Source organism: Gymnodraco acuticeps, unplaced genomic scaffold (assembly GCF_902827175.1).
Source record: "Gymnodraco acuticeps unplaced genomic scaffold, fGymAcu1.1, whole genome shotgun sequence".
Lineage (NCBI taxonomy): Eukaryota > Metazoa > Chordata > Actinopteri > Perciformes > Bathydraconidae > Gymnodraco > Gymnodraco acuticeps.
The window spans coordinates 1,611,052-1,638,027 of NW_022990565.1; the positions used below are offsets into that span (position 1 = coordinate 1,611,052).

Below are 26,976 nucleotides of genomic sequence, written 5' to 3' on the forward strand. Positions count from 1 at the left end.
TACCCTGGCGTGCTGCCGTACCCTGGCGTGCTGCAAACTTCACATCAAAGTTGTCCTCAGGGAAAAACTCCCCGGAAGGCTCCGTGGGTAGTGCCACCGTTTGAGTTAGTAGCATGGGTCTGTGGGGAAAAGAACCGGAGGAGGGAGCTAGCTGGGATGCTAAGGCTGCTGCTGACTCAAGCTGGAAAGCTACCTCCACTGCTCTTGTTAAAGTGAGCTTGTCTGTCATCATTAGCAGCTTTTCTCTGAGCGTCGAGCTGTTAGTGTGCTCAGCCAGCTGATCCCTTATTAGTTCATCCTCCAGCGCCCCGAATTTACAGAGGCTGGCTAGTCCCCTCAGATCAGCCACGTAATGGTGGACGGACTCACCCGCCTGTTGCCGGTGTTGCCGAAAAACAATCCGCCGGAGCATAACATTTTGTGGGGCAGCAAAGTGTCCAGTGAGCAGTGTAACACAGTCCGCATATTTCGGAGCGAGTCCGAGAGTCCGAAAAATCCGCTGTCCCTCGCTGCCCAGTGAGTGTATCAGCAGGGCTTTCTTCCTGTCGTCGTTAGCTTCAGCTAGCCCCGCGGCTACTATGAACGTTTCGAAGGACTCAAGCCAGCGAACCCACGGAATCGGTGGTTCGCCCGGCAGTGCGAGGAACGGGGAGAGAGGTGAGAGTAGAGAATCCATAATCCTCGTCGCCAATGTTGTATATAAAAGACTATGGACTACGACATCTGTGTTGACCGTTTATTGAACACGTTGTTGTATACGCTTCCATGACAACATTCCAACAACACAACTGTATCCGGTTCAGACATCCCAAAACTCCCGGTGCCATCTTAAAGACACAGTCACACCTGATGTGACACATACATAACAATCGATATGGACATAAACGTGTTACAGGCTTGGCCTGTCACTTTAAGAGTAGCAGCCGCAAGGGGTTGTGGGTTTTTGGAGTGTGTGTGTGTAAAATGTGATGGCGAAGTGCGGAGTTATGAAGAGAGAGACGAAAGTATAGAGAAAATGGTCAGAACGGGAAAAGTAACTAGTCTGTATGTAGGCCTATGCAATACAGTGTCAATGGAACTGATTAGTCTGAAGAACGTGAATAAACAGAGGTTCTTCCCACGGCACACGAACGCCCCGTTTGCATCCCTTTTCCCCTCGAAATGTCTGGGCAGCTGGTTACCGGCTGACAACGAGCCAAGTCAGAAACCACCGGTGTGTAACCGAAACTACGGTTTCGGTGCCGAGATACCGTTAGTAAAAAGGTAACAAACGCGAGTGAAGTATAACCGGACGCGAGAGAGAGATCAGATCAGCTGCTGAGTCTGACGGAGACTCGCAGCTCTGCATGATCACCTGATGCTCCGCACTCTGTTTAGCGAGCTGACCGGACTGCGCAAAATGCGTACACGAGGTGCTACGTCATAAACGCAATAAATAATACCCTCGTGGGTGCGCGCTCATGTGATTGGCTTAGAATGGAGGAGACATCTGATTGGCTATAGATAGAAAAAATTACAAGTACGAATCGGCTGACCGTCAGGGGAGTCTCAAAAAACCCACACACGAATGCACAGCGATCCGTGCACAGAAAGCGGTTTGTGTTTGCAGGTGCAGCGGTTTTAGACGGAAAACAAATATGTGAGGATCAAAAATACATATGTAAAACTTTTTTCTGCAATTGGATTTTATTTACATGTTTATGAAACGGAACACATTTGTGTGTGCATTGAAAAACACAAGTGTGGATCCGGAAATACAAGTGTGAATCCTTTTGCGGATCATGAAATACAAGTGTGAATCCTTCTGTGTGCATGTGTGTATTATGAGACTGTTCTGAGCCCATATCTTATCGTGTCAGTCACGTTCTTGCGAAACACATGAAGTCTTTCAAAGACAGCGAAGTTGTGAAAGAAGCATTCCTGGAGGCTGCCGACGCGCTTTTTGGGGGACAGTCAAAATAACAGTAGCATTTCAACAGGTTTTTGATGTAATAAAAACTCAAGTTAGATACCGTTATTAATCAGCTGTAAGTTTTAGTTTGTTTGAACTTATTCATGATAATTATTGTACAAAATGGTATAAGAATGCAAACATTAAGATCTGTTCTGTTTAAATTGATTATAGTCTATTATCAATGCAGGTTAAGAAACTAGTGTTGCTTGCATCCTATTTTAATCGCATTTATTTTTAAAATCTACTAAAATGCTACAAAAAAGGGTTTGATTCTATTAATTTTGTATTTGTTATTGCACTGTTGCAGCAGATTCATGTGTAGCTTCAGATCTGAGTTGTCTTATTAGTAAGCCTAATTTATACTTTTGTAGCAACACTATTTTTGATATAATGGCAAAGAAAGGGTTCAGAGTCTTTTCTTTTTTCCCTGTGTCATATGTGGCAGCACTGTTCAATGTTTCTTGAAAACATTACCCACTGTAGTATGTGACGTGTGAATAAACTCCAACTCTGTATCAACAACACTGTTGTGTAACTTCAGTTAAATACTTGTATGTGTGTAGATTAGAAAGAGGTAAGATAAAGGATCTGCAGTATTTTATGGAGTATTAATCGTACAAAGGTCAGTTTTATACGAAGTAGAAGTGTGTATTTACCTGGTAGTAGGCTGTCAGTAATGGCTACGCCTCTCTATTTGGACTGGTAGATCTCGGCAGGCTGGCAACTTTAAAAGTAGCTCTCGGTTCAAAAAAGGTTGGGCACCCCTGCTGTAGCGAGTAAAACTCTAACACAGAAAAGAGATTACTCATTTTCCAATGTTTTCTTCCTGGGTATCGTTACGTAGGGATACCCAGTAGCCACGCCCAGAGCTATGGCCGCACCCTCTGCCAGCCGAACATATATACTGTTGGAAGCTCAGGTTCAGTTCAAAACTGTATCCAGTAATGCCAACGAGGGTCTGTTTCCTGTCTTGTGAGGGGAAATCTTCAATGTATGCCTTACAGGGCAGAACCACGATGAAGTCAGTGGTTGACATTTCTTGTTAACACTGTTCCCTCAGATGTTCGAGCCATTATTGTACTGTGTGCGCGGCATTTCACGGACCAAAGCTTCGCAAACATTGCAGCGATTCATGCCGGATATGCACAGCGTAGGACACTGAAGGACGATGCTGTTCCTACTTTGTTTGGACCAGCGGGAGATTCGGGTACACAACCTGTAAGTATGCATTGTTGTTTGTGTATTTATGATGTTTAAAACAAACAAGGTATGTTTAAATGGGTAAACGTTTGTTGGGCTGCTAAGCCATTGACACAGCGCTAACTGGGCTAACTAAGTTGCTAGCGTTTCCATACATCAACTCCAATGTCAGCAGATGGCCTTACATGTATCTCATAGCAGGAGAATGTCTGCATTCACACACGAATCCTCATAGATAGTATACTCCGGGTGATTTACCGTACGGTCAGTCGCGAAACTTAATTACATTATAGTTGGCGTTTCTAGCGTGTATGCTACCGAGCTAAACAAGAAGGCTACCAAGAGCTAGACATGCTAGGGAAAACATTGTTTTTATGCCAGCTACAATGAATGACCGAACGTAGCAGACTACCCGTATACGATTGCAATTGTAAACATGTTCTTGCTAGCCTAATATGAACCACTAGCTGTTATTCATAGTAGGTTGGCATATTACACTGAACAACTATAGCAAACGTAGGTTAGCATATTAATCTAGCTGGCAAGCTAACAAACCTAAAACAACTAAGTTTCTCTAATATTTTGTGATTTGCATTTGATTTCGTCCAGCCAGATCAGAAAACTCCTGGCGTATCCGGCGGACAACACTTGACGGGATGACCACTCTGATGCCTCGTCCTAAAAAGCCAGCTTACAAAGCTGCGATAGGCAAGATGCAGAAAACGCCTATAAGGGGAGGAATGGATGATATACAGTGTAAATATGTATATTTATGTTAAATGTTGTACCATTATTTGCGCCCTTGCTCATTGTGTCCTGCAGAGGGCAATGTTGTCTGCAGTGCATCCAGGACGTGACGTCACTGACTATACCTTGCACTACCTGTGGCCTCTCAGATGTTGTTTGGATCGAATACAGAGCGGCAGCACAACCGCATCTCTCCTACCACGATATAAATAAATATGCCTAATAAAGGCTAAAGAAAGCTGTCTACTACTGAGTTCTATTAAATCTCCACCGCAACGCACTCCGCCTAAAAGGTTATGGGCCCAGGAATGCCAGTCTAGAGCAACAAGGTAACAGAATAACGAGCTGTTAGCCAAGAGAAGCTACTAGTGGGACCTGGATGAAGATGGCGCTGAGAGACTCCCGCGTAAACTGAAGACACAGTGTTTCTACAAGCCGCAACCCAATGTTTGGAGATAAGTGAACTGTATAAAGAGAAGACGTGTTAACGTGGATGCAACGTAAAAAATGGTCGGAGCAGGAACACCCCAGCAGATTTTATTCGATGGAACAGAAGATAAGTATGATCTGTGGGAGACGAGGTTCCTTAGCCGTTTGCACATTTTGAAGCTAAAAGACACTATTTTGCGAGTGCCCACGGGTGAAGCCGCATTAGCTGCAGATCCAGGAAAAAATGAAGACTGTTATGCACAGTTAGTGAATGCCCTGGATGATAAGAGCCTGTCATTGATAAGACATGATGCCGCCGAGGATGGAAGGAAAGCCCTGAAATTATTGAGGGAGCACTATTCAGGAAAAAGCAAGCCAAGGATTCTAAACCTGTATAAATCATTGACCACCATACAAATGGCAGACAATGAAACTGTTACTGATTACATGATAAGGGCTGAGAATATAATTGCAGCTCTACGTGATGCAGGAGAGAACATGAGTGATGGGCTGCTTGTAGCCACCATTTTGAATGGACTGCCAGATTCATTCAGGCCACTGGCTGTCCATGTAACACAGAACGAGGACGATGTTACATTTAAAGACTTCAAGAGAATACTGAGGGTCTATGAAGAATCTGAGAAGATGAAGACGACTGGATCTATGGATAGTGTGATGAAGACTAACACAAGGCAAAGTAGACAACGCACCAAGACACACAGGAAGAATGGAGAAGCCACTCTGACTTCAGTGACTTGTTACAAGTGTGGAGAAAAAGGACACATTAGAAGCAAGTGCACCCAGAAAGTGTGGTGCAGTCACTGCAAGAGCAACACACACACAGAGTCCTTGTGCAGGAAAAAGGGAAAAGAAGACGGAGCCAGGAAGGTTGCAGAGGAAGAGGAGGAGGACAACGTCGACGAGGATCATTGCTTCATGGCCAAGCAGGCAAACAGCAAGACGTAAAGAAGAAAGGCATCATGGTGGACGCCGGAGCGATATCCCACATAGTGAACGATATCGCCAAGTTCAAGAGCTTTGACAACACATTCCAGCCCGACACCCATTCAATCGAGCTGGCGGATGGGACTAAATGCAGCGGGATGGCACAACGCAGAGGGACGGCGCTGATCTACCTGATAGACAACGATGGACGTCAACAAAGAGCACAGCTGCATGAGGCACTGTATATGCCGACGTATCCACACGATATCTTCTCAGTGGCAAGAGCAACAAATGGAGGAGCGACAGTCACTTTCAAGAAGGGGGACAGCCACATGATCACCAAGAGTGGTAACAACCGGTTTGACCTCCATGAAAGTGGTAATCTGTTTTACTTGCCAACTGTTCAGAAAAATGTTAATAAATGTAATGTGTGCCACGACATGCAAACTTGGCATGACATTTTGGGACAGAAAGGCTACAGAACCCTTACAGCTGGTCCACACTGATTTAGCCGGTCCTATGAGAAGCCCAAGCTTAGAAGGTCACAAATATGCACAGTCTTTTACAGACGACTATTCGGGTGCCATAACTGTTTATTTTCTCAAATCCAAAAGTGATGCAATACATGCCACAGAGAGGTTCTTGGCAGACTCAGCACCTTATGGAAAAGTAAAATGTTTACGTTCAGACAACGGTGGCGAATTTACTAATAGAGAATTCAAATCACTGTTAACCAAAAATAGGATTAGACATGAGACATCTGCACCCTATTCACCTCACCAAAACGGCACAGCAGAGAGAGGTTGGCGAACCCTCTATGAAATGGGCAGGTGTATGCTGTTAGACAGTAAGTTGCCAGACACACTGTGGAATTATGCTGTACAGACGGCAGCCTATGTAAGAAACAGGTGTTACAGTAATCGCACAAAGAAAACACCTTATGAGATGCTCACAGGCAAGAAGCCAGACATCTCCAAACTTCAGAAATTTGGATCTGTGTGTTTTGCCTATACACACAAGAGAAGGGGAAGTTAGATTCCAGATGTGAGCAGGGCATTTTTATTAGATATGATAAGAACAGTCCAGCTTATCTTGTGTACTGTCCAGACACAGATAAGGTCCAAAAACACAGGTTGGTGAAATTCACAAACAAGACAGCCAAAGAGAAAGAAACACAGACACCTGGGTCACACATTGAATGTCAGGACAGAGAGGTAGACCCCAGAGTCCTTGACAATGAGGAAAATGTTGATGAAAAAATGGGAAATGCATCAGGTCAAAGTGTTCAAGGTGATGTTTCTGTGGCTGAATGTGAACAGCCAGGCACTGAGAGTGAGGCTAGAAAGAACCCACCTAGAGCTAGGAGAAAGCCAATGCACTTACAGGATTATGAGACTGAGGATACAGTAGACCAACTGGTAACATGTGTAGACTCTTGTTATAGAGCAGTTTGTGACATACCACAAAATTACCAGGAGGCCATAGGGTCAACCAAGTCACGGCAGTGGATCAATGCAATGAATGACGAAATGCAGTCACTAGAAGAGAATGACACATTCAAGATCACCCGGTTGCCTCTAGGCAAAAAGGCAGTGGGGGGTAGGTGGGTCTATACTCTCAAGTGTGATACTGATGGGTCAGACAAGTATAAGGCAAGATTTGTTGCAAAAGGTTACAGCCAAAAACAAGGCATTGACTATGAGGAAACTTTCTCACCTACAGCTGACATGACAACTGTTAGAGTTGTCATGCAAAAGTCAGTGCAGGAAGATTTAGTTTTACACCAAATGGATGTGAAAACTGCATACCTGCATGCACCCATTGATTGTGAGGTATATTTGGAACAACCTTAAGGTTATGAGAAAAAGTCAAAAACTGGAGAAAAGTTAGTATGCAAATTACAGAAGTCCTATATGGTCTAAAGCAGTCAGGCAGAAACTGGAATGCTCTGTTACATGCATATATCACTGAAAATGGTTTTGAACAAAATCCTGCTGATCACTGTCAATACACAAGGGAAAAACAAAACGAAAAAGTGATTCTGATTGTATGGGTTGATGATCTGATAATTGCTGCTAACAATGAGGAGGTTGTGAAAAGTGTCAAAATGATTCTCACTGATAGGTTTAAAATGAAATACCTGGGGAAATTAAACAATTTTCTTGGTATAGATTTTAACCAGTCAGAGGGTCAAGTCACAATGTCACAGGAAAGGTATGTGAACAAAATCCTCTCCAGATTTGGAATGCAAGATTGTAGGGCCAGAGAAACCCCATGTAAGTATAAACTTGAATACACATAAAATGCTGAAAAAATGGAAGAGCCAAGGATGTATAGAGAGGCAGTAGGAAGTCTGATCTATTTGGCTACATGCACGTTGTTGTACCATTATGTGCGCCCTTGCTCATTGTGTCCTGCAGAGGGCAATGTTGTCTGCAGTGCGTCCAGGACGTGACGTCACTGACTATACCTTGCACTACCTGTGGCCTCTCAGATGTTGTTTGGATCGAATACAGAGCGGCAGCACAACCGCATCTCTCATACCACGATATAAAGAAATATGCCTAATAAAGGCTAAAGAAAGCTGTCTACTACTGAGTTCTATTAAATCTCCACCGCAACGCACTCCGCTTAACAATTTACACATGCTCATTTTGTAAATTTCTAAAAATAAAGTTTGATGGAAATACTTAGTAGCCTTTCTTCCCTGAATTATTTGCTCCTATAACATATCATTTATATATAGCAAACCATGATTTTATTTTTCATCAATCACAGTAGTAGTTTATTACAGGTAAAAATAACTTACTCTTCTTCCGTTCTACGCCTCAAATGTCTATAATTGAATCTGTACATGTTATGGAGGTTCTGCAGGGTGTGGGGTATGTATGGTGTATATCTTGGCATATAATGTTGTGTGCTACTGTTGGTGTTTTCAGCTAGCTGGCTACATAATGTTGTAACTGTTAGCTATGCTACCTTTCTAATTTCTTTGCAACAGACGTTTTCCACTTCGGTAGGCATCATGGCGCAGTTTCCACAAGTGCACCTAAATAACAACAGTTGTAGGTACAGTTTGGTTAGTTAGCGTATAACATATACGGCTGTGCCGACGCCATTGTAAAATGGATGTTCCGCTCAGAGCTGAAAAAAGCACTGTGTTAGACATAGGGTTGGGAACCGAAACTCGGTTCCAGATGAGAACCGATAAGAAAATGCCGGGTACCGGGTACCCGTACAAAATATACAATTTCGGTTCTGCTTAACGGTTCCTAAACGCGATAGACCCTGTATTCCACCGGGTCCGTCTGCGCCGCGGTGGCCCGGTGGAATACAGGGTAAGGGCGGACTGGCCATCTGTGTGTTCTGGAGAATCACAGAACGACCGGTCGTCAGCGGGCTTAATTTTTTTAAACAACATCACGTAAGTTGCGCTGACAGGCGACAGAGGTCCACAGTTGCCCCGCATTGAGGCTCCCCCCCCCCTCCCGTAGACAGTTCACGAGCTCAGTCACTTCATAACACCAAAGATGGATCGCGGTAAACGCTCTAAAGTGAGGCTCCACTACACTAAAAAAGAAAAAGACAAGGCACAGTGTAATGCCTGTTAATAGCTTGCCACAGGCATAGCTCAGTTAAAATAAAGCACAGCTATTGTGCAATACATTTGTATTGCATGTATATTTTTTATTTGTAAATATTACGGAGAAGCAATACAACCAGAATGGGATTGGTAAAACTTATAAGTAGTTTTATTATAACTATAGTTGTGGAACAAAATAAGAAGGCATTCAGCCTGGCACAAACAAAGGGCCAAATTACTGGTTGACAACAACCAAAACTAGAGAATGCAATTCCTGAAGAAATTGCTAGTGGGAATGCTTTATGCTGAAAAACTGACGCTAAACTGCTATGCTGAAATGTAATGTGTAAGAAGGAAGTGAATCATTTAGATTAAAATGAAATGTGGAAGAAGAAAGTGAATAATTTAGATTGAAATGAAATGTGTAAGAAGAAAGTGAAGAATTTAGATTGAAATGATACATGAAAACTGGGGGCTTGAATGTGTGATGAGAGAAGAAAAGAAAGTAAAAAGGCTTGGAAAAGCAGCAGAATATTTGAACCGCAAACTTCTGAACTAAGTTGATGGCGAATGATCTGTCGCCATGGCAACAGCATTTGATGACACCCCATAATACGGGATGCGTATCCCTCGCCATAAAATATGATGTCACCATATGCCGTTTCCATGGAAACGGCATATGGTGAGATCTCAGATTTTGGCATAGAGCTGTTGAGGCATGGACCGGTGATATACAAGTGAAGATTTGGGGACGATTGGACCGTGTCGATTGGACTTACAGCCTCATCGTTTCATGGCGAGTGGTCTGTCGCCATGGCAACGGCATTTGATGACACACCATACTACACTTAGATGCATTGATGGCTGCATCGTTATCAAACCTGTGAAGTTCTGGGCTGTTTGGAGTATTTTCACTGAAGCTATGAGAAAACCGTGTTTCAAGGCGAGCATTGTGTTGCCATGGCAACGGCATTTGAAGAAATCTCCAAACTGTCCAGAAGATGTCTTCACAGCTGGACTGTTGAAGTCTGCTGCATGTCAGTTGGAGTGATGACATCATCGTGTTCCATTACACAGGTGTTTATAGTTGAGCTAACGAGCTCTGTAGAGATCACAGGTTTCCATTGTTCTGAATGAGAGATGAACCTCTTACATGTGAACGTTTTGTGGAGGAACCGTAACAGATATCTGTGAAATTTCAAAACATGAAGCATGTCAAGGAAGTTGAGTATCTGAAGTGTAATTTTTGTGTAGTTTCAGGTTAATAATGTCGCCTTTTTGGCAGTTTAACTAAAGGTGTGCGGCTGCTACCGTGAGGAAATATCTGCCTGAAATTACAATGGGCTTCAATGGAGGAATGTTGAACGTTTTTGTCACTTCATGCCCTCAAGAGGCATTTTGTTAAATAATTTTTGCTTAATTATTTGTCATTTTTCAAGCTACGAGATGTTTTCCTACGTTTATCATGACAAATGATGTCCCAGGAATGTAGGGTTTGGGAATTATGGCAGTTTAAAAAAAATATATGAAGGCACATTTCAAGATTTCTTACCCTCTAGCTGTGACATCACGCACTCTAGTTAATGTTAAAATCTGAAGAAAACCTCTAAAACAAGGTCTGAACAAATGTTAATATCTCTAAAAGTAAGAATCAGATTTACACGAATAATGTCAGAAAGATGTGTAACATTTTAAAGTTGGAATGAGGTTTCTGAGTGAAAGTATGAATGAACAGTTAGCAGTTGAATCGCATGAAGATTTGTTGAAGTCTGAAGATTTCCTCCATTGACTTCAATGTTAAAAATTTGATGTATTATGGGATGTATCTCTGGAATTATGAAAGTTATGAATGAGAAAAGTAATAGCCATCGATTCCCGACCCGAGCTGAACGTTTTGATGTTTGAACGGAGTTTCTGCGATGTTCAATGCAGGAGGAGAAGAGGGCCAAAATAAGTCGGCGGAATAATAATAATAAACTTTTCGTCCGTAGTGGGAATGCTGTTAACAGCATTCCCACTAACTAAAGAGACTCCAAAAGGGGGTTTGTCAGATTACACACAGTAATAATTAGTACAAAAGAGAAACAAAAACCTCACTGAAACGTGGTACAAGAAACTGAAAAAGCTGTAACCAAACACAGCTGCTGCTGATCAACAGGCGCTAACCGCTAAGCTAACCTGGGTCTTCTTTACACACACATACTACACTAAACACAGAACACTACTTAAACACGCTGCTAAGCAGTATAACTGAACACAGAGGATTCACAGTATTATCGAGCACAACGAGTTAACACAACAAGAGGCTAGAGGCGTCTGTCTCACAACACAGAGCCTTCAGAGTGGTAGTTGTCCTCAGGCTTTGTAGTCATCTGCAGCAGGTGTGCGCCGGCTGTGCGCTGCGATTGGAGCGCGTCGGAGGCGAACCAGGAAATGGGCAGCCAATGACGTCAGGGCTACCGCACAGCTCATTTACATGTCACACGCACCGCTGAAAACACTCACAGACAGATGACTGAGCAGATAGAAAACAGAGTCCGTAACAGTAAAAATGTCAGTTAAAGCTTAAAATAATAAAGATATTTTTGTTATCTAAACGATTGACCTCTTTCTTTTACTATTTTGGAATCGAAACGGGGAATCGATAAGAACCGGAATCGATAAGCAGAACCGGAATCGGAATCGATACATTTCAAACGATACCCATCCCTAGTTAGACATGGGCGGAGCCTCTCTGGTGGTTGACTAATCAGAACAGAGTGGCCAAGCTGACCAATCGGAGCACACTGGGCTCACGGGGAGGGGGGGAAGGAGCTCCAACAAGCCGTTTAGGACAGAGAGTGAATACACAGACTATACAGAGATGCTGTATGAGAAACCAATGTGAGTTTGGAAAATTGCACAATATAAATCTATTTTAGTATACCTCAATAATGGAATTATGATCAGTAGAAATGGCCATGACATGGGACCTTTAAACATTTTATTTGTAGCCTAAATTCTGGCGATTGCATTTATGCTTAAAATATCATAAATAATGATTTAATAAAGACTATTTTGCTGAACCAACATTTTAAAGTGTGCACTTCAGGAGCTGTGTAATCAAACTAGTTGATTCCACTAGGATGTTTCTGTGAATTGCCAGAAATAACCTTAATTGGTGTTGAATGGCTACTTTCAAGATGAATTTTTGTTCTATTTGGATATACCGTTTGTTAACATGCAGGGGTTGCAAAGTTCTTTCTAAAACAGGAAAGTCTGCAAGACAAAACAATGATGACATTGTTTCATATTTATTTTAGTCTCGCTTTGTTGTATGACTTTGTGTCTGCAGCTGTGTTTCCCGGTGGGAGTGAGACAGCAGAAAATTCCCCCTTAAAAAAGAGCGGGAAAACAGCCACAAGTGAAATAATACAGACACATGTCTGCCAAAGTATGACACCAGTGATGTCATCCGGACATTATCCCCTTCTAATGAGTCTCCTTTGCTTTTTAGAAAGTGATGAAGTATGACTATACTCAATGACATATTGTGTGTCATTGCCCACTTCAATTATGTTGTTTGGGGTCTTTATGTTATTATGTTAAATGCTGTCAGCAAGTATAGCTTCGAAAGTTTGGAAGCTAAAAAGAGACATACAAAACTATATTAATTACTATATTTCAGTTGTGTATTTTTCCCTTATTTATTTTAAGACTCATATTTGTTTTTGTTTATGTCCCTACCTATTTTAATATTTTCTAATTTCCCATTCATTTATTTAATTATCTTTATTTTATCTTATTTGTGTGTTTACAAGGATATTTGACTACTCATTAAGCATCTAATTTCCTTTAATCCAGCTGGACAATTCATGCTTTCCTAATGGCTTTATGAATGGCCAATGCACCTGGGCTTCTCACTCAACATCTATAAAAGGCTCACAGTGAGGTCAGCCATACGATATTACACAGTGAGGCTAAGTGCAGCATGACAAATCATCTTTTATCAGCAGTGCATAGTACTGCCTCAAGTCAACAGTGTTTCCTTGGAAATTCTCCGAGTCAGGTTCTCTTTCATTCAATAAACCTTTCAATGACGACCACAGGTCTTTTCCATGGTGTTTACTCTGACTCTACATTGGCTTTTAATGACCCTTTTAGTACAAATGTCTACAGCAGAATTGACCTATGAGGATGATAGTCAAACACATGAAAGCAAATCTGATCAAACCTGGCATGCTTGGTCAAAATACATTTTGTGGCATTATGAAAAAGTCCAGATTTAGATTTTAAATGCCCGATATAACAAAACTTTTTTTTTTATTGGTTTATTTTGTTGGCCATACTACCTATGTGTCTGTTGGAATGGCTGTGGAAGCAGAATTGTTGCCTACTCTAATTATAATGAATGTAACTGTTGATAAATCCTAATAATAAGCATCACCACAGTGCGGGAAATGGGATTTTGATGGAAATATCCCAACAAAATAGACAAAATATCTCAACAAATATTGAATGGGTTGTCCGTGAAATATTGGTATATACATTCATGTTCAAGTCAGGATAAACATGAATAACTTCATTAATTAAAATGGTCATATGTCCAAAAAGTTGTGTTATGACCGTATACTCGCAAAATTAAACCTTTAGTTTTAATATATTTTGTATCACTAATAGCTAATAGAATAGTAAAGGAATGAGTCCTAAAAGACTAAAATTAGTGAGCATTTTACCACTCCTGGTTCACGCGTCTTTGAGGCCTGAAAAAAAGTCTGAGCCAGGCTGAAGAGATTTCTGAGATTTCTACATTTCGTTCCGAAAGCATCAGTTCTAAAATGTCTCTACAATAGTGTGTTGATAGGCTCAGATATACTTTTTATTTTTGCCGAATGCATTTCAATAAAAAAATCATAAAAGAGGAGTTAAAGTTGGGGAAACCAGCTCGAGTGCGCTAGAATTTGAAAATGCACAACCGAAAAAAATCGGCCTCTTCCTTCAGACTTCCTTACAGAGCCCCTCCTCCAACACACACGAACGCGCACATGACCAATGAAGGCACGAGATAAGTTTGTGCACAGATGGAAGGCTGACAGGCAGGTAGGCCATCCAGTTACTTTAGCCGGGCCGGCTCAGATGATTGGTCGTGCTTTTTACAGTGCTACGGCTTCCACAGATGACATTTTGTATGTGTTTATTGTCAAAGCATTTAATATATTCATTGCTATCGGGATGTTAAGAGCATTCCATGGAATATAAAAAAAAGTGTTTCTGAAATAAATTACATACCCCACCTTTAACATGTGAAGTTTATCGTGCTGGACAGAACATACAGGTATACAGGAACATACAGGTATACAGGAACATGTGTTGTATCACAATGGATTTGATTAGGTGAACATTTTTCAGTTATGAAACCTTGCTTTATTGCTATTATGAATTATTAAATATACTTGCAAAACTTTGTTTTGTTTTTTATTTTCAACTGGAGAAAAATGAATTTCATTTCACATTTAGAAATCATTATGAAGTCCATCTTTTTTTTTACTCTTCCTGTTTCTCTTTTGTCACACTTCTCAAAGCAGCAAGTGTTTCCTTGAGGCGGCCTGCACTCTCAGGAAAACTACGGCTGAGAAAAAGTGAAAGTTGATCGTTTTCATAGTGAAAGTCTGACAGAGGATACAGGAATACATTTATTTTATTTTGATAAAATGAACTGTTACCATGGCTACAGACAGTAAACTGCAGATAAGTGTTTGAATACACATATTAATCATCTTACGAAAACATGTTGTAACATATAACTCAGGATTCCAAGTTTTACCCTAGTTTATTCTTCATTGGTTATTTAGGATTCCCCCTAGCCATTACCATGGCAACAGCTCCTTATGCTGAGTTAATGTATGGATTGTTAGATATGATGCGTTTCTGTTTAAAGGGGATACTCCCTCGTGTAAAAATGCTTCCCAATATATAAATTGTTACAGACAAAGAAAGAAGCAAAGTTCAGTAGGTGAGCACTCTGCAGCTGTAAAACATGCTAACAATCACACAATGATGCATGGCTTTGTGATAATCGGTTTTATTTTTAAGAAAATTGATGTCTTCACTTTGAAAATATATTTGCTTTTAAAGGGGCCCTATCATGCTCATATTTAGGTTTCATATTTATATTTAGTGTCTCTACTGGGACATGTCTCCATGCTTTAATATTCAGAAAGCTCTTTATGTTTCTCATACTGCCTGTGTTGCAGCACCTCTTTTCACCCTCTGTCTGAAACCAGAGCCCAGTCTGCTCTGATTGGTTAGCTGGCCTGCTCTGTTGTGATTGGTCAACCACTTAGAGATGTCCCGCCCCTTAGCCTATCACGTACGATGTGTTGGAGTGCTAGCAAATAGAAGCTTGAGTATTAGTGATGTCACTATGTTACCGAAGTAAAACCTAGAGGGTTATCAAGAATAACTTGTATCCAATGACCTTTTCCCTCTCTGTCTGTGTCTGTGTATTCTCTTGTTCCGATTAACCCAGCCAAATCTTTTTTCTTGTTTTGTATCTATATCTACGCCGGGATCCGGAGTCGAGGCTGATCCTCTTGCTGTAGTCCTGTGTCTTGGATCCTCTATCCTGAGTTCTGGATTAAGTCGTGGACTTCGGGTCGTGGCTGAACCTGTCTCTGCGGTCCTGCCTTGGGTCTCCATGCTGCTTCCCTGATGGCTTCCTCAGGATTGTAGCTGACATCCTCGTGGATTCATCTTCTTATTACAGACACATGCATTTCCTAACATTCGATCTATATGCTGTAAAATGTATTATCTCTTCGATTTACACACGGCATATATTGCACGTCTGTCCGTCCTGGGAGAGGGATCCCTCCTCTGTTGCTCTCCCTGAGGTTTCTCCCATTTTTTCCCCTCAAACTGTGGGTTTTTCTCTGGAAGTTTTTCCTTGTACGATGTGAGGGTCTAAGGCAGAGTCCGCGGGTACCCGACGGGTGACCCGCAAAAAAGGTGATTCGCGGGCGGTATTTTTTCAAACGCTTTTTTCCGGGTTCGGTTCTGGGTAAAACAAAGATGATGCGGGTCGGGTCGCGGGTATTGCATAATACATATATTAAAATAATAATAATTTAGTTTAATGTTTAAATCCTCAGACCTCTCCCCCGCGGGACCGCGCATAATCGTAACCTCTGCAGCGCATCAATCTGCTGCTGTGTAAATTATCCACATTCGAAATGGCTGAGGTGAAGCTCTCTAGCAGAGAATACAGCAATTTCAATAACACTGCCTCAAGAGCGAAATCCAACGTCTGGGAGGCTTTTGGTGTCATCCTGGAGAAAATAACCAACATCCCACGCTTTTTGAGACAAATATATGCAACTGCGTGTGTTAATAATTGCACATTTTCACTGCTCATAGGCTATGCGGGTTCGGGTCGGGTTGCGGATCTTGTGCCGACGGGTCGGGTCGGGTTGCGGAACTAATTAGCAATATGTGCGGGTAACGGGGCGGGTTCGGTATTGTACGTCGCGGGTGCGAGGCGGGAGCGGGTCTTGAAAATCAGACCCGTGCAGGACTCTGGTCTAAGGACAGAGGGTGTCGTTTTTCTCATACTGATATTCTGAACAATCTGTGTTGTTGTATTTGCTGTAAAGTGTCTCTACTGTAGGCTAATTTTATTATATGTACAGCACTTTGGCTCGACCAAAAATCGTTTATAAATGTGCTATATAAATAAAACTTGATTTGATTTGATTTGAAACAAAGGAGTCCAATAGAGGCGTTTCAGGCAGGGGGGGAATGTGTGGGAGAGAAACTAAAATAGCATAATAGGGCCCCTTCAATAAAAAAGTTTCTCTTTACACCAGGAAAAGAGGCACGTCATATATAAAAATGTTTGACAAAACCAACTCAATACTTGTAGTTTCGAAATGTTTAATAGAATCCCTGCCTTTTTTATTTGAAGACACACAACGCACAATGAGCTAGTGAGGCTATACCTTATTATCATGATTAAAATGATCATTCAAAACGTTTTAATGACCCATTTAAAACATATGATCCGTTCACATAATTGTGTTAAAGGTCCCATGTCATGCTTTTCCGGTTATTACCTGTCCCCTTGTGTGTTATGAAGGTTTTTGTGCATGTAAACGGTCTGCAGAGTCAAAAATCCTGAAAGTACACCCTGTAGGGAGTAAAACTCTAACACAGAAAAGACCTCCCCAAAACGCCTCGTTGGAGATTTCTCCTTTTCTTCCTTGGGTATCGCTACGTAGAGATACCCAGTTGCCACGCCCAGAGCTAGCCGCACCCTCTGCCAGCCTTTCACGAAACAAAGCTTACCAAAACCATATATATATATATACATATACATATATATATGTGTATGTATATATATATATATATATGAATATTAGGGCTGTCAAGTTAAAGCGTTAATAAAGCGTTAATAATTATTTATTTAAAAAAAAAAAAAAGTTTGGGGGGCCCAATGGCATTGACCGGTTCACGCAGTCTTCAAAGTAACCAAGCAACCTAAATTAATTTGTCATTTGTCTGTCCAATGACCCTGCTCCCTTTCATGTCATGTGATATCTTGCGTGACGAGCGAACCGTTTAATCAACCTGTACTGTACTGTAGCATTATAAAAAATGTAATAGCTTGCATCTATAATGTACAGCAAACCAAAGCACAAGAGCAGCGCTCAAAAGAGAAAGGACAAGAGAGAACAAGGAGATGTAACAGCTAAACTGACAAAATTAGACCGTCATACATCGTCCTCGAAATCGAGCGCTAACGTTAGCAATGTTGACGTGTAGCGGCAGCCGGAGCCGGAGGCTAACGATAGCTCACCAACATCATTGCTATCTAGCTCCATAAGTCCATAAGGTTGCACAGCCACGGCCACGCATACAGCTTGTATCCGTGGCCGTGGCTGTGCAACCTTCTTCTCCAGCCAGCCAGGAGGAGAGGCTGGATTTGGCTGTGCCCGGTGGTGGTCCAACAGTTCCCCCAAGGGCCCCACCCGATAGGGGACTCTATGTCGCCATTGAGACCTCCGACGCCAAGATCAAAAGCTATATTATAGCAATCGGTCTATGTAGGCCTAACGGCCCATTCCCCAGAGACAAACATCAAGGAAACAGGTGTAATCCTCTTCTTAGTTCGCTGTGCCGTTGTCAGGCTGTGGTGGTCTGAGGCCAGGGCAGGCTGTTGTTGATAGCCTATACATGTGGCACTTCTGACTGGTTGTGTATGTCCGTGTGTGTGTGAGCGCATCAGCGTGCGCTTATGTTTGGGGCTATGGGGGGGGGGGGGCCCAAAACAATATTTGCACCGGGGCCAATCACAACCTTGTTACGCCACTGCACACACCATTTGTATTGTATTATTGTATGAGAGAGGTTCCAGGTTGAATTGAGGCGAATATTTGTAATGTTCAGAGGTTGTTGTGTTTAATATTCATGAGAATATTTGTCATTGTTCAAATGATAATAAACATTAGCATAAAGCATATTTGTCCACTCATATGATACAAAGACTATTAAAAACTTGAAAAATATTCCTCTAAGGTACATTTAGAACAGATAAAAAATGTACGATTAATTTGCGATTAATCGCGATTAACTATGGACAATCATGCGATTAATCGCGATTAAATATTTGAATCGACTGACAGCCCTAATATATACATATACATATATATATACATATATATACATATATATATATATATATATATATATACATACATACATACATACATATACATATATACAGTGCAATAAGCTTCTTAGTGCAATAAGAAGCTACAGGGACGTTAATCTAACAACGTCGGTAATATCAACTTTATTTAATACAAGATTTACGGTACAAGATTTACATCATACAGCCAATGTAGTATAATGTTTTACAAATGATGAATTACAGCAAACATGTGCAATATATCCATTATTACAGCTCCGTGGGCTAGCCAGTAAGGCGACATGGTCCGTTCTTATTGTGCATCAATGGGTAAAGATAAACGCATGTAGTGCTGAACACAATATGGTTTAGCTGCGGCCGCGGACAGTACACGACGGTACACGACACGCCCACCTGACACGACACTACGGTGGCCTGAGAGGCATGGCAGAGGCATGGCAGATGAAAAGCGAATAGACGACACTACACGACACGTCCCCTACTACGCCGCCTACGGTGGCTGAGAGACCGTACATGGCATGTTATTGTAGCATTTTAAGCAACTATTAGGCAAATACATTAATAACCTATCCGTTTGAGAACCGCTTGGAACCCCTTATCCCATTTTGATGGTTGACATCTCATTTGAACAGTGAAAGCCAGAATGACAGCAGGGGTGAATTTCATTTTATAATTTTGCAATAAGTCAAAGATATGTTTACTGTATATTATAAAAATGCTTGTCATGTAGGCATACTGGATGTACCGTTCCAATGATGTATTAATAATAAGATATATATAGCGCCTATATATATATATATATATCTATATATATATAGATATATATATCTATATAGCAAAATAAACACAATTACACTGCGCTAAACAGCCACATCGACAAACAAACGAGAACCTAAATAGTATGTAATTATATCTAGAACCACAATACGTTAATTACCTGTACTCGGTGCGCCATATTGTTTGTTGTCTGTCTGTAAACCTCCATGTCTCTTTAAATATCCTTGCATCAGTGTCTCACGAATTGGGCGTGCTCTCTTCTGACCATATTTGGAAGTACAACTTTCGCGGCCGCAGCTAGACCCTTCTCAGCCACCGTAGTGTCGTGTCAGGTGGGCGTGTCGTGTACCAACGTGTACCGTCGTGTACTGTCCGCGGCCGCAGCTAGACCCTTCTCGCTGAACACGTAACTTGAACGTGCCGGGCGGCGCGGTCCCGTGGGTTAGATGCGCGTTCATAATGCCGAGGGAAATAACTCTCAGAATAACGTTATTAGCACATTTTACAACTTGAGGAACGAATGTTTTTAATAAGGGCTATACAAGTGTTCATACTGGGTAGTTTATTTAGTTTAAAAAAAATTATCCAACGATTTACAGACCACTCTTTCCCCATGTAAGTCAATGGGAAAAGTGTTACCGGTCCTGGCAACCCAAAGGAAGTGTAGTACCGCCGTTTGGCCACAACGAATATTTTCCTCAGAGTCCGGCGCACTTCCTGGGGGCTTGGTTATTACCTGCAGTAGATGCAGTGTTACTGCTGGCGATAAGGGCCGGTTGTTTTAACCATTTTCTGATGTCCATCATTGACTGCTGTGTAAGCACCTTGCAGATGACGAACGTGCAGCGGCACAGGTCACGCGCACCTGACATAATAACGTTACTTACCGTTTAAATTGACCAAATAAATGCAGCAGACAATGTTATTTAACCACAATTACAATTAATTGTATTTCAACTATATTCTTCTTCTTCTTCTTCTTCTTCTTCTTCGTCTTCTTCTTCTTCTTCTTCTTCTTCTTCTTCTTCTTCTTCTTCTTCTTCGTCTTCTTCTTCTTCTTCTTCTTCTTCTTCTTCTTCTTCTTCTTCTTCTTATTCTTCTTATTCTTCTTCTTCTTCTTCTTCTTCTTCTTCTTCTTCTTCTTCTTCTTCTTCTTCTTATTATTATTATTATTATTACTACTATTATTATTATTATTATTGTTATTATATGTAATATTTGTCACTTTTAATATTTTTACTTTTCATTTCAAATGAGGGTGCATAACGACTCAACTGAGGGTGCAATGCACCCCCGTAGAACCGGGCCTGCACCTGCCACTTTAATGTCCCATGTTATGCCGGCTTTTCTTGGTTTATTTTGAAGGTGACTGGTGATGAACAAATTACTAAACTGCCAGTGCCTCAAGTTTACAGCTAATTAGCTAAAAGACAATAACAAATATAGTTAACTAAGGTAGGCTACTAGCTAATGGATAAGTTAGCTCAAGGTTTAGCTAAGGCAATTTATCATGGGCATACAGGCTAATGTACTGTACTTAAGGGGAGACACTTAAAGTGAATACAGTAAAAATGTGTATCTAATAACGTCATCACAATCGCCACATTGATATGAAAATTAGGCGTTAACTAGGCCTAATTAAAATGCGCTAATTTGCATGCAGTTACCAAGGCATTGCAGGTGAAAAGGATAAAACAAAAAAACATATCACTTCAGAACTTCCCCAGATAGTTACTTACGTCAAGTCAGTATTTTCCCCGGAAATGTTATGTTTAAATGCAGATTAGCTTTATATATATATAGATGAATTCAGACATGGTATAAAACGAACACCATTTGTGTTTCTTGGAAGTTTTACTTCCATTAGAGTGAAAGAAAACATGGAAGCAAAATAGACCAAAACAACAAGTAGGCTACGTGAAAAAACGATCTTTTTGCCTGTAATGTCCTTAAACAGTAACTTCATAATTTTGATTGTTGGCTGCTCATTTAATAACTATTAATTGTACTAGTTTGTTGTCTGCTCTTGTGCATTGTGAATACAAAAGAAGACCATTGTCTCTGTGTTAGCTGATTATTTTGTAGAATTCTGCTGAGTATTAAACAATTACGTGAGTGTGAGGGTATTAAAATAAATTGGTCAGTAAGTCATAACATTTTTTTATAAATGATTAGGGGAAGTGCCCTTTTTCTCACTTGAGCACACGTCCCCCCCCCCCCCCCCCCCCCCCCCCCCCCCCCCAAATGTCTGTGCACGTCCCTGCCCAACAGCTATGTATTTTGTCCACAAGATGTCACTGTCAGTTCTCAATGGTAACAGTCAGTCACTCTGATGCATCTGGTGAGAAGAGGAAGGGATGCTTTGGCTGTTTCTAGAAAAGTAAAGACTGAGTCATAATTGTATGAATGTCATGACTCCTCCCTCTTACGTTCTAATAAGGGAATTTGAAGGAGGACATTTACAATACTTCCACCAGGAGTAACAAAGACTGATATTTTCAAATCATACACATACAGTAGAGGCTTTCTATTTCCAACAATTAACATGGAAACATCCAAACTGACAGTAAAAACAAATAGAAAACAAATGCGAGCAGCAGCATGAATACAATATATACATTTAAAACATAAAGCCTTAAAATGTAATGCCCATTTTCAGCCAATTCGCTTAAAACAGTTCCATTTCTCCCAGCAATATTAATTACATGTATTACCACTTTGAAAATATTTTAGTCTGATATACTTTTGATGAATACCTCACTAAAGCATTAGAGTAAAGCAACATTATCCATTGAACAAATCACAAAATAACTTTATTTTAAAAAACAAAATACATATATCATTATAAACTTAAAGTATGTAATAGTATAATACAAAATATAGTAGAGACGACCATTATTAGCCATAATGACTGCAAACTATTTTGTGGAAAACATGAGTAATCACGTAAATAGGCCGAAAAATAAAAAGAATAAAAAAACTGCCATGAAACTCCTGGTATCTCAAATTTGGGATGGATGAAGTTTAATTTGTGGAGATATTGTCCAAGAGTAAAACAATAAATGTCTATTTGGGGAAAGCTTTTAATAGCATGTAAAGGTTATTTAGTGGGGAATCCTTCCTGACAAATGAGTCAATAAACCTTTGTGATGACAAAATACCAGTGTCATGATTCATAATGAGTTTGTTTTTGTATCTGTCATCGTCAGAGCTGCATATAATAAATAGCAGAGCAGAGGGCGTAGAGAGAGCACCATCCCACCCTTAGGCCTGGAACTCAACACTTTAACGATGGTAGGTGGAGAGGGGGGTGAAGAGGGCAGACATGCTGAGACTTCTCACTGCAAACATGTCTGTCTGCAACACTTTAACCCTCAGGAGATATTCTTATATCTATTTTATATATATTTTAAACAACATTGAAATATTCTGGTTAGTTGTTGGTGCTAAAAGATAGTAAATATAAGTTATTTATTATAATTCCTTACAAGAAGATGCTTGACCTGGACACTGCTGGAAATAAGAGTAAAGATAATATGTCCTGGAATTTAGCAAATTAGATTGGACTAACCGGTTCCAGATGTGCAACTTGTCCTTGCACTGTTATTTTCCAGTATTTCTCCTTTTTAAACGTCCTAGTATTCCTTAAATAACATCGCATTTACTTCCTTCTTTTCCAGTTTCCTCCTCACTTCCATATGTTGGTTTCTCTCTTCCCGCTGCTGCTGCTGCTGCTGCTTTCATTGCGGGTGGCCCGGAGTGAAGAAGTACCCCCCGCCGTCCGGACCTTCACGTACACAGATTCGGCCACCGAAGAGTCGTTGGAGTGCGACAAGTGTCCCCCGGGAACCTACCTGCGCGCACGCTGCACAGCGACGCAGAAGAGCTTGTGCGCGCCTTGTCCGTCGGGCTCGTTCACGGAGCTGTGGAATTACATCAGTAGGTGTTTACGATGCAGCGCGTGTGGCTATTACCAGGAGGTGAAGACCGCGTGCACCGCAGAGCGTGACTGCCAGTGTCAGTGCAAACAGGGATACTACTACCAGAGCCACAACGACATGTGCTCCGGCCACAAAGAGTGTCCTTCTGGTCAAGAAGTGCTGGCCAAAGGTAGGCTCCAGACTTAGAACATTTGCTCGATATTATGTTGGGCAGGTGGGGAATAAAAAACCCAGGGGTATAGCACGGTTGTATAGATAGGCTTTACTTAATTATAGTAAAACAAAGAAACACAATTGATATTCCTGCCAATCCAGAAAAACTGAATGGTATTGATACCCGCCTATTGATGCCTCAATAATAAAAACCTTTAAGATTCTGAAAATTCACTATATAACATTGAAACATGTTGTTACTGTATAATAACCCACAATGCATTGTGGGACACTATAGGAGTTCAGTGTATTCACTGCAACAAAAATGTCCGCTGCCACAATATTTTAAACAGGATACCTCTTGTAAAATTGGTAAAACATGCTTTTAAATCAGTTTATTTAATAAGGATTGTAATTCTGTTACAGTAAGACATCCCTATAAACTTGTTAATTCATCAAAATCAGCATGTTTCCTTTAAGATTCTACAATCTAAATTGTATTCACAGCGTTACCATGGCATCATATTAAACAAATGTAACCACACACACATATTACATAACGATGTCAAAGCAGGCATGAAAACACTGATAGGGAAGAGTTTTGACATCCTTAGACTGAAGTGTACTGCCCCTAAGTGGCACAAAGCTGTAACTTGTACTGTATTTACAGTTAAAATGGAAAGTATTGTATAGCAACTAAAAATATGTGGAATAATGCTTGAAAACAGGTCAATTTTCGCATATACCTTTAGTTTCTAATGTTTGTCACAAAGCAATATAATGTTGTTGTTGCTGTTTTTGGTTGGGTTTCATCTGTCGGATGTAAAGACTGAAGAGGTTTAGTATCTGTCCCTACAATAAAAGTACGATTAATATTGGACAGATATCTTCACAGGGACATCATGCAGTATGTGGTTTGTCCTGTATTGAGAACAAATGTCTTCTCCAGGTACACCTGATGAGGACACTCTTTGCCGCAAATGTCCCTACGAGACCTACTCCGACACCTCCTCTGCTCTCCAGAACTGCACACAACACAAGAGCTGCGCTGCTCCAGGGCTGAAGCTGGTGCTGAAGGGCTCCGCCTGGCACGACAGCGTGTGCGCCAACTGCCAAGACCTCAAATCAAAAGGTGAACAGCTGATAAAGGTCCTATAAGGAAGAAGGGGAAATAATATAATATCTTTGTTTTTGGAGATTATCGCACTTACTAAAAGAATAAAGTATAAAGGAAAAACAAAAATAAAATTCAGACAGTGCCTATAATATATTGATCTTTATTTCAAAATGTATTGTAACTAATACTAATTAACCTCATTTTATTAAATGGAAATGTAATCTGATTACATCTTTTTGTATGTAACTGTAAGGAAACACAGTTACCTTTGTTTCTATCCTGATTATATAATGCTGTTAAATGTAATCTGTTAGTCCCACGGCCCTGTCACATATCATCTTGCACTTATGCAGTCATAAAAAGGGACTGATTTGTGTTGTGTTCATAGACCCTGAGACTCCCAAGAGCTGAAAGTCAGCTGCCTAGGGAATGTAAATCATATTTAAAAGCTTTATTGCAAATAATTGTAAATGACTTCCACATGTGACCTTATTAAACCTGTACATTTGAGGCCATTAAAATAGCTCCATGACGAGCAAACAGTCTCATCTGAAGGACATTTTTATTTTCTGACTTGTTTTTCCATGTTTCCTAATCTTCTTTATTTCTTGCAGACGGGGGCGACTACCTCAAAGAGATCCTCCCAGCTTTCTTCGTCCACCACAATATTCCCGGCAGGCGTCTGCGTCGTTTCGCACACAGGCTTCCGACTAAGGACAGCAAAAAACAAGCAGTTTCAGGACTTACCACCTCAGAACTTCATTCACTGATCAACACTTGGGTCGCTTCTGCCACGGCAAGTCAGATTCGACTGCTTCCGGCGATATTGAAAAATGCAGGAGTGAACTCCAATGATCAACTATTGAGTAAACTGGAGAGACTCGATTCAAACCTGAAGCAGATACCGCAGTGTGCTATAGACATACAGGGACATGTAATTGTAATATAAGGTTAGAAAAACAATTGAATTGTGCTTAACAAATAATATAATATAAATAATAATGCATTTGTTATTTCATCTATTTTTACTTCCCTTTGCAATATGCACTGTAAATACAGGCTGTATCCTTTTTTATTATTTAAAGGAGAATACCATTCAATTCGAAAAAGTTTGCACACATTTTGTGCATTTCATTTTTTTCTTTCTTAAAATTGACCAAACTGTCTAATCTTGAATCTGTCACCTAGTTTGAAATGCCCTGCTGTCCTTTACTACAACTTAAATAAATGATGAGAGTCAATATGTTAAGGACAACACTTCATGTCAAGTCAGGTGATTGATAGGAATTATGTGAGAGAGAGAGAGAGAGAGAGAGAGAGAGAGAGAGAGAGAGAGAGAGAGAGAGAGAGAGAGAGAGAGAGAGAGAGAGAGAGAGAGAGAGAGAATAAAGAATAAAAAGTGTTGGGCATCAGCATATCTACCTCTTCTTATGTCTGTAGTTAAAAAGTGTGTGAACTTAATTTATATTGCTATTTATCAAAACAAGGTCTGTAGCATCCTAAGAAGGACAGGGCGGAGGAGCTGTTATGTTGTGTTTGCAATTTAAGATCGATATACATGCATATGATGTATGCTAATTAGGTTATGTGGCTACTTTGAATGACTCTCAAATAAAAATTATCGCAAGTAAACGTGGATATCGTTTTTTATTCATCCTCTATTTTGAATTTTGTCATAAGAAACAATACACAAGTCGGAACTGAAGTCCCTGTCATTTTTTGAAAACTTCAGGAAGCATCTTCTCATCTGATACAGTGAAGCATTTTTCGTTGTTGGCTGCTACATAACTGTTGGTAGTATTTAATTGGTTCATAGTTCTTACATTTTTCAAATTCATTATCATTTCCATTGTAAATTAAAAAAAATATTATAATATTTTTTATAAAAACGGAACAAAACCTGTACCAACATCACAACAAGAAACATAAATATGTGCTGTATTAAAATACGCGTTGCAAAAGGAATGATGCGGTGTTCTAACACTAACCCTTATATTAACTATGAATAATCTTTGATCTAGTCACTTTAAGGCATGGAACAAATCTTAAATTAGCAAGCTAATTTGGCACTTTGTTAAATAATGTAGACACAGATGAGGGAACAATTATAAGATTCAGTATTTTGTTTGTATTATTAATATCCTTTAGACCTTTTGCAGGCTCCTTATTCCACAAAATGACTGGTAGATTTGTACCAGTGATGTTCTGCATCAGGTTAATACTTTACCATCAGCATAATGCCAAACATTCACATTTTGCCTCAATTATAACGTTTAATTTAAAGGGGACTTATCATGCAAAATGCACTTTTGTACGTCTTTTATACATGAATATGTGTCCCCGGTGTGTCAGGGAACTCACCAAGTGTCAGAAAACACAACCCTCTCTCTTTTCCTCCATACCCAAATCTCTAAAAACGGGGCTGCAACGGAGCTGATTATTATT

General features: G+C 40.5%; 1 protein-coding gene across 2 annotated transcripts; it reads left to right on the top strand.

The window, feature by feature from the left end:
• Positions 1-22,473: 22,473 nt before the first annotated feature.
• Positions 22,474-25,892, top strand: LOC117553739 (tumor necrosis factor receptor superfamily member 6B-like). 2 transcript variants are annotated; one of them, XM_034227805.1, is made up of 4 exons: positions 22,474-22,614; positions 23,001-23,430; positions 24,364-24,546; positions 25,146-25,892. In XM_034227805.1, the coding sequence occupies exons 1-4, from the start codon at positions 22,612-22,614 to the stop codon at positions 25,478-25,480; spliced, it is 951 nt and encodes a 316-aa protein (XP_034083696.1). In that variant the 5' UTR covers positions 22,474-22,611; the 3' UTR covers positions 25,481-25,892. The 2 variants fall into 2 exon arrangements, with proteins under 2 accessions (XP_034083696.1, XP_034083697.1); XM_034227806.1 differs by having other exon boundaries at positions 22,613-22,845.
• Positions 25,893-26,976: the final 1,084 nt, after the last annotated feature.

Bases quoted from the DNA above. Each gene is read 5' to 3' on its own strand.
- LOC117553739 (XM_034227805.1), top strand. The intron at 23,431-24,363 runs GTAGGCTCCAGA...TGTCTTCTCCAG, and splicing joins TCAAGAAGTGCTGGCCAAAG to GTACACCTGATGAGGACACT. The intron at 24,547-25,145 runs GTGAACAGCTGA...TATTTCTTGCAG, and splicing joins CCAAGACCTCAAATCAAAAG to ACGGGGGCGACTACCTCAAA.